This window comes from Periplaneta americana, chromosome 11, assembly GCF_040183065.1.
Source record: "Periplaneta americana isolate PAMFEO1 chromosome 11, P.americana_PAMFEO1_priV1, whole genome shotgun sequence".
NCBI lineage: Eukaryota > Metazoa > Arthropoda > Insecta > Blattodea > Blattidae > Periplaneta > Periplaneta americana.
In genome coordinates, this window is record NC_091127.1 from 34,226,547 (window position 1) to 34,240,512 (window position 13,966).

The 13,966-nt window shown below is 35.0% G+C and overlaps 1 protein-coding gene across 5 annotated transcripts in view; it reads left to right on the plus strand.

Moving 5' to 3' along the window:
* The window catches only part of LOC138708920 (early estrogen-induced gene 1 protein), a 333,706-nt gene that overhangs the window by 126,831 nt on the left and 192,909 nt on the right, over positions 1-13,966 (plus strand). For all 5 annotated transcript variants that reach the window (XM_069839263.1, XM_069839265.1, XM_069839266.1 and 2 more), the window contains exon 2: positions 445-565. In XM_069839263.1, the coding sequence (XP_069695364.1) occupies positions 445-565 (121 nt within the window). The remainder of the gene's footprint in view (positions 1-444; positions 566-13,966) is intronic.

Here is a 13,966-nt window from a genome sequence, read left to right on the forward strand (position 1 = left end):
TCTTTATGAATGATGTGTTTCATTCACTTAGTACAGTATAGTTGTACTACTGTGGAATTTATGTGAATATTCCTTCTTAATTCTTCATTATGTTATTAAGATTTAAAACACAAGTGCAATATTAAGAAATCAGTGTTAGTACTTTTGTTTTACAGACAATATAGATAATATCAAACAGAAAGAAGCCATATAAAAATAACGACATAAAATTTTACGTTCCGTTTGAAGTTTGTGCACCACTGTTTTCTTAATCCAACAGGTTGCTTATTCATATACACAACCCTTCCTCTTTCCATACTTAGCGCTTGATGCCCGCGCACGACGTCAAGGTCAGAAAATTGCTCTTGCTTTGACATCACTGGTGTATAGTTTACCACGTCCTACCCAGTTACATCGCAATTCTTTGGAGCATTTGGGATAACCACTTGTTGATGTCTGTTCCAGGGAAGAGGTCCAGGACCACACTGTTCGGTGGGGGGCCAAATTCGAGTTTGTTTGCAAGATGAGTGCGAATGCTTCCACTGGTGTGCTAGATCCCTGTATCCTGAGGGTATCCGTCAGGAAGGTGAGTGACTGTTCAGATATCAGTAATATAATGGAATATAAAGACTTCCATGAACGGTAAGTTTACATGTTGTAAATAATGTTTAATGAATGCAGGGAAAGCTTGAAATTAAGTAATGAAGCATTAATACTCGTATCTCTACAGAAACAGAAATACTGCAAGTATAGGAACACAGACATAGGTCTAATAGGGTTAAGTGCTTATTATTTGTTTTTACTTGTAATGCAATGAAGCAAGAGAAACCTTACAAATACGAAGCAAACATCGGAAAAGAAGGTAAAATGTATTCTATAAATAATAAAATAGTAGAAGAAATGAATGTAAATCTGGACAATAAAAAAGAATACAGAAAAATAAATGCAAGTAACAATTAATGGGATTAGTTCGAAAAATAAAAGTCACAATATTGAACAGAATAAAAATACGAATATGAATACTTTGGGAAAGAGATGATATACAGAACGTTTCAGTGGAATGTTTAGGGTTATCAGCGAAATCATAAACTATTTGAGAATAGGAACCATTCCGAAAACGCTTCAGAAGTTCAGATACGAAATAAAAAAATATTATAATGCAAAGAAGCCAGGCAAACTCTTTCACTTGTAGCTTGTATAAAATGAGATTACCGCAAAGAGAAACGTCACCAGCAGATCGGTAATAACTGATTTCAGTAGACAGTCCACCACGTATCACGATAATAATAATACAGACGTGGACAAATTATTATACTAAATTAATTATATTTGTAACTAAGCTGTATTTATCGGTAGAAATAATGAACAAAAATGTATTTTGCACAGATATAATGAACAGAAAATTGAGTCTGGAGGTTACTAATATTTTGTGAACATTCCCTTATTCTTTACTAACACGTTGATTTTGTCAGGGATGCTGGAAACGAAAGTTTGACTCTTTCTTTGAATATCAGCATCATTTAGCCAGATATCAGACAGTGCTTAAATGAGTCCAAGTTTTGTTGTAAGCCTCTTTTTTGTTCACTTTCTTCTTCAGTATAGATCACAGATTTTCAATTTCGTTCATGTCCGGTATTCTTGCAGGCCATGGGAGAATATCTTCTGCAGTATATAATTAAAACACCAGTAGTACCAACATAGCCAGAAAAAATATACTTAACCATTGGAAAAATATATCAGAAGATGTAAACAATCATATTTACAACAATATGAGACTCTGTGAATTATACTGATAGTTGATATGACGAATTATATTTTGTTTCCAAGAAAATGTTTTAGTCTAATAATTTGTCCACGTCTGTAATAATAATAATAATAATAATAATAATAATAATAATAATAATAATAATAATAATATCTTGTTGTGCAAGAAATATTACATAGCCTACTTATTATGTGTGGTTCTTTCAGGATGAATATTGAATATTAGATCTTAAGTATGAACAAAATTCGTCAAGCAGACATGAGAAAAGGATATACTGTTAGGCATACATAGACAGAAAGATAGATGACATGTCGCAATGCTGAAGCATGTCGTTTCGTAAGAAATATGGAAATCGATATTTTGCATTTTAACGGACTGTTCTGGATTAACTGCCGTTATGTTTAACCAACATTTGTTATATATTCAGTTGTGACTTCTGTCTACGTCCTATGCTAATTATTGCGACTGTTGTCGCTCATAAAATACATTGCTGCATAACTGCTGCTGTGTCACTTCGCCTTTGTGCTTCATTGTTATGGATTATACTGACTGGAGAAACGGTGGACCGATGTCACGGCATCCAATGTCCGCACGCCTGTGTGCATTTATATTGCCAAAAAACTATAAACAATTCTCTGTAGTGTGGCTAGCTCGAGATAGGTTGATGTTGCAGTCAGAAACGCTACAAATTAAGCCACGATAGAGGACTTGTTGCCGACTCTACAGAATTAAATATACAATAGACGCAACAGTACGTTTTATGAGGATACATGAATTAGAGTTGTACCTCTAAAATTAATTTTTTGACACCTGTATACAGGGTGTCTCAGAAGGAACTTAAAATAGGCAACTTCGGGATATTGTAGTTCGGGTTAATATACTTCGATTTAACCTGATATACCTATGCCCGAAATGAAATGGTTGGGAAGTTATTGATGGGCGAACTTTTAAATTGTGAAAGGCATTATTATTTATTTATTTATTTAATCTGACATGATTAAGTCCTTAAGGCCTTCTCTTCCATCCCACCAGATAGCACATATAAATACAAGAAAAGATGTTTTTGATAAACCTGCGAGAATAATAACTCTTGCCTAGTTCCTTTTAAAATTTTAACAAAAATTTAATAAAATAAATACAAAACTTAAAAAAAGGGTTGGAATCAGTCTACCTTCATAAAATAAATAAAATGAGAATATTCTCAATCTCCCAAAAGTACAATATAGTATTATTGTTAAAATAATTACAACGAACAAAAAAAAATTCTATAATAATTATAACGAAAAATAGATTCTCTTGCTATAAGTATTCCTAGATTATATTTTTATTTTACTTGGTAATTTAACGGCGCTGTATCAACTACTAGATTGTTTAGCGTCAATGTGATTGGTGATAGCGAGATGGTATTTGGCGAGATGAGGCCGAGGATTCGCCATAGATTACCTGACATTTGCCTTACGGTTGGGGAAAACCTCGGAAAAAACCCAACCAGGTAATCAGCCCAAGCGGGAATCGAAGCCGCGCTCGAACGCAACTCCGGATCGGCAGGCAAGCGCCTTAGCCGACAGAGCTACGCCGGTGGCTTTTCTAGGTTTTATAACATTGTGATATCATGATACATTACTGAAAACGCTCCAATAAGTTTGTTTCATAATTAAAAGTACAAACTCAGAAAATAATTACACAAGGTAAATTACTGAGGTTGTCCTTCTTATGGATTCCATGAATTGTAAACCGATACCGGTTCTCTTCTCGACCCCAATGAAACGCTTGGTAGCTTGCCATTTTATGATAACGTAGACAAACATGGGAAAATACATAGCTAGAAGAAAACCCTTCGATTGGGAAAACGTCGTCGTCTTTATTCCTCAACAACAGCCAATGCATTGTCATCTCAGAATCCATAAATAAAAGCATGTCTTTATATTCACTATGCGAATAAACGAATTAAGTATCAAGTGAATGTGTATTCATTTGTGCTCAGATTCTACCGTGTGCAAAAGATATGGCGTAACACGTCAACTGTAGTATACGGAACCCGCAAGATGTTCCAGTATTTCTCCCCAACCGTTAGACTTCGGACATAAGTAATTAGTTATATGAGGTTAAGTCGATGTAGGTTAACCCAAACTACATTATCCTGAAGTATTTTACATTCCACCTCAGGCATAGGAGTCAATGGACAGGGGGCGATCGAAAAATACGTAAATAGAAATTATTGTTTTATTATACATAAAAGGGAAAAAAGTGCTTTACACACAGCTAACATCCTTCAAAATAGTTCTCCAAGGCTTACGCTTATCTTTCTCAATGATAGAGAAGGTGTTAAATACCGTCGGCTGTATGTGATTCATCAATGTGTAGGCCTACCACTTGTCGTCGAAACGCTGTTAAGATTTTGGCTGCTCTTTGTTTGCAAAGCGCTACCCATGCAGCGGCTTTTTCATTTGCGGAATGAGCTGAAAGTCCCATGGACTGAGATTGGGCGAGTAGGGAGGATGTTCTAAGACCTCCCACCCCCAACGCTGTTAAAGGGCCCCTGACACGAGCTGCGATGTGGGCTGTAGCATTATCATGGAGAATTATGGCGTTGTTCATCTTGGAGCACGGCCGCCAACACACTAACTTTGTGTGTGCTGTTAATTAGCCATCAATACATACAGATCCCATCTAGTGGTGGAATTGCGTAGAGTGTAAGACATGTTTTCAAACATATACTGAACTAACCTTGTTGCCACATATTCCGAAGATATAACATTGTTGCCATGACTTATGAAACGACCCTCAAATACATTAAAAAATTATTATTAGATACATAATTTTAATTTTTTCTCTCTTTTAGTCAAATAAGAGAAGGAAAGAGTTTACCTGCCCAAAATCCGTTCCAACATTTTTTTACACCATAAATTTCACTTGCATTCAACAATATTCGAACTGGGATATAAACTCGGTTAACACTGAGTTACGATAATCATATTTAAAGCCTGTATCACAGTTAGAATGGTCTTCGTGCAGGTTTTCGTTGATTAGTTCGAGTCCCTATTCAATCATTTCCCTCTCACAGATCGTTTTTTGCTCGTCAAGATAAACAAATTGGTCGGTCAGTCACGCCGATCGATTTCTCAGTGGTTGTGCGTGCTTGAATGTCTTGGTTCTAGATTTTATTATGAATACAAACTTGACAATAACGTTTTCCCTCGTGTATAGCGTGCGATGATAGGCTGACCTGCCACGTTATTATATTTTAAGTTATTTGGCGACTACGAGTCCCAGTTACGAATTTGATTTCAGGCGTTGGAAATAGAAATATAGACCTTACTGTTGAATGCAGGAAGTATTCATACGCTGATACCTTCTGATAAACGCAATCTTCGTGAGTAAATATGGGCAAGAACTTTCTCAGAAATTGTTGAATGTAATAGGCAAAGCATTTGTTTATTAATGTTAGATATATGCACAAATGTAAAAATACAATAACTTGATCCATTCACGAATAATACGTAAAATGTTCGTATACCCGAAAATTCTTATTACGTACTTGCAATTAACGTTGTCTTTCCCTTTTATTTCTTCCACAAGTGCATCTTGGCATGATTATTGTCCCGTAGAGTGTCAATCATTTGCTTTGCTTTGGATTAGCTGAGTACAGTTGATTCAAAAGGGACGCAGACTAAAGAAATAGAGCAGAAACTAATTCTTATTGTTAGACTACACAATTGATCATTACATATAATTTATTTATTTATTTATTTAGCATTATTTCAATCTATATTTATGTATGGTTTTATAGGTTGGGGTGGAACTTACAAATCCAACCTTTATCCGTTAATTTTACTACAGAAAAAGTATTAAAAATTTGTTTAAAAAATCAGAAAGATTACCCAACTGAATTTTTGTTTAAACATTTCAAAGTTTTCAATATTAAACAAGTGTATTATTTCATTTTATTAAAATATTTTCATAGAAATTTTAATAACTTTGAAAGGTATATACATAAATATAGAACTAAAAATATGAATTCTCTGCGATTGTGTGAACCAAAATGTAAAACCAATGCAGCTTTTTATCGTAGCATGAGTCAAGATCCCAGATTATTAAACCAATTTTATTCCAATATTATTTTAACCACGAATCCTCTCCAAATTAATAAAAGAATAAAACAAATAATATTGGATTTATAGTTTGGGTTTAAACATATTAAACACTATTTAATCTGTATTCACTTTCAATTTTAATTTTATTTTTGTCTGTATTGGAATCCCCTCCTGAGCACGAGTCTTACTCATTCCGGAGTGGGCTAGTTTATCTTTCATTGTATTTATTAAATTGTATTCATTTCAAACTTACTAGCAATAAAATAAATAAATAAATAATAGACCACGGTCACTTTTACAGATTATGTTAAATAATTTTGAAGTATTAGCAGTAGTGAAAAAACAATTGATTAAAGAACGTCCACAGGCTGTTGTAAATTTCGGTAAGTAGCCTATTGTTCGCCCAATCAAAATCCAAAATAAGTTTACTCCGTCAGTAGTTGTGGAACTTAAGAATCGTGGCGTGAAAATAATTTATCTTACAATTAAGAAGAAGATAACTTGTACGAGTATAAATTTTAATTCGTGTTCCACATATTGTTAGAAACTAAAAAAAGGAAACTTGACTCTCAACAGAAATTTTATAAATACTTCTTCTGTATGGTTGCGAAACTTGTACATTCAATAAGGTACAAAGACGAAATTATGTTAATTACAGAAATAAATTCCAGAGAAACCTTGCTGGACATACATGATGAAATAAGATCGGTAACATAAATTACGTAATACAACAACGAAAAATATAATAGAATTTTTAACGAATGGATCATGTTAGAGCCGCTTAAAAATAGATGTTGAATGAACGTGCTCGAAGAGGAGAAATTGACTTACAGTACGATTATTTAGTCCTGACAGTCTCCGGAAATGTGCGCCTGGGTCAGGCGAGTCCATTTAGTTACGCAAAGGGGTGTTTGGGTTAGTCACTCGCTTGCCTTCGGAGCAATCGGATGTCATGCGTGCGGTAGAGCGGTATGTTTCTAGTATAGTTAAGCTGTACTGCATTCCTTTACCGACCGCTCATCTTTATCTCTACTCCGGAGCTCTCCCCACTCCTCCTATTACTTCCCCTCTTTCGCATGGCTGAGCTGTCAGGACTAAATAATAATCGGTCTGTACTTAACATCCGAACAGAACGGACCTTGAAGGTTTGCTTTTTAAAAACGACGACGATGACCCTTTTATTATCTCCGATCTCTGTTCATCTGAAGTAGCTGGTTCTTCTGACATAAATAATAATCTTTTGCATGTTCTGTACTCTTTTCATTACTTTACCACTTCAAAATTATCCAAGTTCCACAGTGGTATGAATACCGAAGTGAGACAATTGACCAGCAAGCTTGGAGTTCCTATACTCCCCTCTTGTCATTGTCATTCAGATACAGCTGACGGGATTCATACCAAACGGGGCAAAATGTCGACTCCGTAAAAATCTCGTAAAATTTGTGTTCAACCAAAGGGATGTGAATCAGAATTTTTCAGAATACGTCTACTTATACTGTTACTCTTAGGCCTACTTTACCATTGGCATACATATATGGTGTCGCCACTACTATGTCAATAATAGTAACAATAATAATAGTAATAATAATAATAATAATAATAATAATAATACACAAAATTTAGAATACCGATGATGTAAATTGTAAACAATTTTAATAATGATCCCCCTTGACAGATTTTCATAGTATGTATTAAAATTTAGCCGCAGAAACCAAGAACTTGTGGAAACTGCTGCAGAAGACTATGCCATTCATATTGGCTTCATCAGTGGAAGCAGTAGTCTGCAGTAGTACAATACGATTATTTAGTCCTGACAGTCGCCGGAGATGTGCGCGTGGGACAGGCGAGTCCATTTAGTTACGCCAAGGGGTGTTTGGTTTATTCACTCGCTTGCCTTTACCGACTGCTCGCCCTTATCTCTACTCCGGAACTCTCCCCACTCCTCCGATTACTTCCCCTCTTTTGCGTCGCTGAGCTGTCAGGACTAAATAATCGGTCTGTACTTCCCGTATTCATCAAATACCTCCAATAAACGATATTTACGTAAGAGCTTACTTACTTACTGGCTGTTAAGGAACCCGGAGGTTCATTGCCGCCCTCACATAAGCCCGCCATTGGTCCCTATCCTGAGCAAGATTAATCCATTCTCTATCATCATATACCACCTCCCTCAAATCCATTTTAATATTATCTTCCCATCTACGTCTCGGCGTCCCTAAAGGTCTTTTTCCCTCCGGCCTCCCAACTAACGGTCTATATGCATTTTTGGATTCTCCCATACGTGCTACATGCCCTGCCCATCTCAAACGTCTGGATTTAATGTTCCTAATTATGTCAGGTGAAGAATACAATGCGTGCAGTTCTGTGTTGTGTAACTTTCTCCATTCTCCTGTAACTTCATCCCTCTTACCCCCAAATATTTTCCTAAGCACCTTATTCTCAAACACCCTTAATCTCTTTTCCTCTCTCAAAGTGAGAGTCCAAGTTTCACAACCATACAGAACAACCGGTAATATAACTGTTTTATAAATTCTAACTTTCAGATTTTTTGACAGCAGACTGGATGATGAAAGCTTCTCAACCGAATAATAACAGGCATTTCCCATATTTATTCTGTGTTTAATTTCCTCCCGAGTATCATTTATATTTGTTACTGTTGCTCCCAGATATTTGAACTTCTCCACCTCTTCAAAAGATAAATTTCCAATTTTTATATTTCCATTTCGTACAATATTCTCGTCACGAGACATAATCATATACTTTGTCTTTTTGCGATTTACTTCCAAACCTATCTCTTTACTTGCTTCAAGTAAAATTCCCGTGTTTTCCCTAATCGTTTGTGGATTTTCTCCTAACATATTCACGTCATCCGCATAGACAAGCAGCTGATGTAACCCGTTCAATTCTAAACCCTTCTGTTATCCTGGACTTTCCTAATGGCATACTCTAGAGAAAAGTTAAAAAGTAAAGGTGATAGTGCATCTCCTTGCTTTAGCCCACAGTGAATTGGAAACGTATCTGACAGAAACTGACCTATACATAAGAGCTAACGATATGAATTAAAAAGTTAAAATCCTCCGAAAATGTTATATTGTACACAAATTCCTAGCCGCTAAATACGATTAACTGTTGCTCAAATTCGCTACAACCACTAGCTTATAAAATGAAGTCGGCAAAATGTGAGGTACGAAACCTGAGGTCGCGTCAATCATAATAGAAACTCTTGGCACATAAAGGTTGGCACAATATCACTGAAAACTACGAGGAAAATCAAAATCTCGGGGTGGGGGGGGGGGAGTGTCACAATCAAGCCAAGCAGCTTAGAAGCAAGTCTCTTACCCGCAACCACCACCATCGCTACGTCTGCGAAATAATATGACAATTTAAGCAACATCACCTAGATAGTTGAAGTCGCGAAATATGACAGTGTAAGTCTTCGTAGGAAAGCAGGCAAGTTGGATTTTTATACACACCCACTCCATAGCAGATGTTGGAAATGTTCTCTGCCTGTGTCTACACATAGCTCTCACCTCCTCTAGTTCGAATTTACTCGGAGTTCGTGAGGGCTTATGAGAGAAATTTCTATTATAATAATGTATTCACAGTTCTTCCAGTGTACACAGATGCAAATAACGCGGCGCAAGTTCGAGAGAGGGTTTGCATATTTTTCATTTAACGTGCCTCCTATTACCTCAACTTTATTAGAAGCCGTTTCCGTTTTCTTTTCTAAAACAGACCCGACAATCTTTTGTTACACAAAAATTCTTAGTATTATTATGGAAATGGTAATAAAGCAATTTCTTGTAATATATTCTTATTGCCACATAAAAATGAAAAAAAATAATCGTTACTCAGTTTGTACTGTCGGAATGATCACACTGAACAATTGATTATCAGCAAATCACCAATTTCCTCTTCTCACATAAACTTCGCAGAAAGACATTGCTTATTTAAGGAGGTGGGGATGAGGAGGTGAAGCCTATAATGCATTAACACTGGTTCTAATCTTCTCCCTCAATATCTATGTGAACGTGTTTTTTTAATTAAATTTAATTGAAATAAATAATTTTTGAGACTAGGAAATGTTAAAATGAAAGTCCTGTATAGGAAATAAAATTGGAGAAAGGCTAAATCCTTGTTAACATCTATTGCAGTAGGTAAAAGGTAAAGGTATCCCCGTAATATGCCATGAAGGCATTTGGGGGGCCATGGAGGTAGAGCTCCATGCTTTCCATGACCTCGGCACTAGAATGAGGTGGTGTGGTCGGCACCACGCTCTGACCGCCTTTTACCCCCGGGAAAGACCCGGTACTCAATTGTATAGGAGGCTGAGTGAACCTCGGGGCCGTTCTGAAAGTTTGGTAACGAGAAAAAATCCTGTCCCCACCTGGGATCGAACCCCGGACCTTCCAGTCCGTAGCCAGCTGCTCTATATTTTTTATTTATTCATATATTAATTGTATACATATTTTCGTTTCTGTAGACACACTTTGAATTACTTAACTTCTTTTGTTTCTTTCCTTCCATCTGCGGTCTTATTAAATGTAAGTTTTACAGTATTTCATTCATCTTCTGTAGAATCGATTCTCAAGACGATTCTTGATATTAATAAGCTAATGTATTCTACTTTAACTAATTTTTTACTGCATGATCCATCTTTTTACTTCATATAGTTTAATTTAAATTTTGTTTTCTTTAAGTTTTTGCAACTTACGTGTTCGCTATATTAGTTTTAGTATTATTTAACAAACAATGAATAAATTTTGGGTTATTAAATGGCAATTTAAAAAAATTATCTTTATTAATTCTACTCCCTTTAGTTCATTAGGTCTATCTTCATAGGCTTATTCATAAAGGCCACTCAGTTTCCGGACGAAGGTTTGTGTTAGTTTGTTTGGGTGAGAGAAGGCTGTAGGTACTGAAAATATTCCTTTGATATCCGTGCACTTTGAAGGAATTTTTTAGTATTCTTGAATTGATGTTTTTAGTTATCATTCCTGTAAGAATTGATAAGTTAGACTATATCACGTTAGGCCTATAACATTTAAGGTCGACAATATTTCTCAAAAGATGTCAGTTATGAAGTATACGCTATACATTTGTTTTGTTTTCAGATCTATTAAAAATGAACCATCCCGTCTTCACGAACGTTCCTTTGAAGCATATAAAAGAGGACAGTGCTTTGATCAAATGTTTACTTGGAAATGTAATTATGTAACTCCTTTTGCATCTTGAAATTCAGCTGTTTCTCACTTGTTAACTCCTCTTTCATTCCTGTACCTCAAAGCTTGAACATGTTTGCTTTTTCATTAAATGAAGTATAAAGTGACTACTACAGTATATTATAATGATGTAAAAGTGGTTTCGAGATTTTTCACATTTCAGTATCCTGAGACCAGAAAAATTAGATTTTATCATGTAGTATCTTCTCCTGTCTTCGTGCGGTCTGACATCTTCTCTTGTCTTCGTGCTGTCTGATTTTTTAAAAATAATATTCTACAGTGTGTCCAAGGAGGAAAGGTCATTATTCTGGGAGATCATAATGTCAATCATTTTGAACCAAAGAGTTCATGTGAATATGTGGTCTATACCTAACACTTGTCGAGATAGAACTGTTTAAATATAGAATAAAAAAAAAACGATTTCACAATATATTAAACAAATTTTCACTGTCCACCTCAATACATTTTTAAGTTCATGCGAGAAGATGATGTGTTGCTCATCGAAGATCATCGTGACGTTCCTTGACGCCGGCAACAACATCCATTATGTGAGCAAGCAGTTCTTTTCGTGTATTAACTTTCCTTTTGTACATTTTACCCTTCATTCAACTCAATAAACAAAAATCCAAATGCTTATTGTCTGGAGATCTTGCTGGGCAGGGCACGTACTGCCACGACCAATCCACCGATTAAGAAGTTTGGTTCTGAGATGAGCCCGCACTTGTGAGGATGTGTGGCGTCTCGAAAACCACGTCTATAATGTTACTATCACAATAAATAGCACTAATAACACAGCCAATAGTCAACTGTAGCGTTCAAGTTACAATCCACAGTAAACGATCAGCTGTACACAGGTTTCCACGGTAATGCACGGCCACCCAAAATGTAGGTACCTACATCGACAGCGCCACATGTAAGAGTCTGTACAGATGGTAAAGGCTCACATTAAAACAGTTTTATCTCGATAACTGTTTCGTATAGACCATATATTCATATGAACTTTTTTCTTTTTGTTCAAAATGACCTGCATTATGATCTCCCAGAATATTGACCTTTCCTCCTGGGACACTATACGGAGTGAACCGTAAATAATGTCACTAATTTCAGGCATTATTCTTTGAGATATTTCAAACAAAAAAGTTCAGTACAATTTTTCTCGTATATGCTTTCTTTTCAAGGTAAAAATTGCTTTATATTAAACATTTAATAGCATGTTTTGGGAAAGCCATTGATTTAATTCCCAATATGCTCAGTCAATTTAAGAGAGCAGTGTATTATGATAAGAAATTATTAAAGAATTTTAGTTTTGTCTTTTAAATGTGCAGAAATTTGATTCGAACCAATGTAACATTTTAAAATTCCATTTCAGAACGAAAAGTTACATTTGTTCAGATTAAATTTCTGCACATTTAAAGGGCAAAACTAAAATTATTTTAATCATATATTATCATAATACACTGCTCTCTTAAATTGACTAAGCATATTGGGAATTAATTCAGTAGCTTTTCCAAAATACGGTATGAAATGTTTCATATAAAATATTTTTTTCCTTGAAAAGGAAGCAAAAAGGAAGCAAAATTGTATTAAACATTTTTGTTTGAAATCCCTCACAGAATAACCCCTAGAAATTAATGACATTATTCATGGTTCACCCTGTGTATATTTATATATATATATATATATATATTTATTTATTTATTTATTTATAGCCACACACAAATAAATCACTCGTGAAATGTAGACATTAAATATGATTGATTACTTTTTTCACTGATATTGTAAGGAAACTTTATAAAAAAAATTAACAGAACCTCGATTTACTGGGAATAAACTCCGACAGTTTTTGTCTTGGTTTTTTATTTTCTTTTTACATAAATAGTGGGTAAACAAGCAGTGTAGGTTATATGTCCTCAATATGTGTTTGGTGCATAGTAGTAATTACATAAATCTAAAAATACTCGTACCATATAAAAAGGTTGAAAATTCTTTATATCAGTTACTTGTCATAATATTCGTAAACATCAGTTTAGCCTTTTTGGTGATAGTGGAAGAACTAGTCATTGTGCCAAGTTAGCTTTTTAGTAAATAGAATAAGTAGTAACACAGGCTACTATCGCAGGTTGTTATAAATAAAATTCACCTCACAACACACCAAATTTGATTGCATTTCATTTCTCATAGCCTTTCGGTTAAAGAACTTTCACAGTCTTGACAATTTAATAATGCATATAAAACATCTGCTGCATTTCATACATGATAAGAAAGCCCTGGGTTCGAATCCGTTCTATGTCGTTGGCTCGAAAATTTTATTTTACGAATCATATTCCGATGGACAAGGCATCGGTGTTTGGTGGACTTAAAGATACTTAATTTGGGTGTTGAGGCATAAAGATTTCTCATCCAATCTTTGGAACCCAGGGTTCTAGCTGTTAGTTTTAGTTTTTGCATTTTTTACTGTAAAATAATTTTTTAAAGGAAAGAACTATTGATTGCAGCAGTAAAATTGTGATTTTTTTTTACAGTTTTCTCTGCATTTGACGAGTTTTAATTATTGGATTGAGTATTGTACTTAATTCATAGAAAATTGTTTGTGCGAGAACGTGCGTATTTGCTTGGTTTCCGCACAAAACCAATCCGCGGAAAGTCTAAAATTCCACATTCAGTATTCCCAACCTAACACACATAACAATTTCCCTCTTCTTACCGCTTAAGTGACATATTGATTTTACTGCTTTAAAACATATTATTTTTAGAGACGTTCAATATGGTAATAATTATAAATTTGAAACTTACCACTGCAATTTCACCTAAATTGCACTGTTAATTATTGTTTTTAAATATTTGCAAAAATTAAGTAAACTCTACAACTCCACTAAAGTTACTGCATTCGTGATGCAAGTAACATT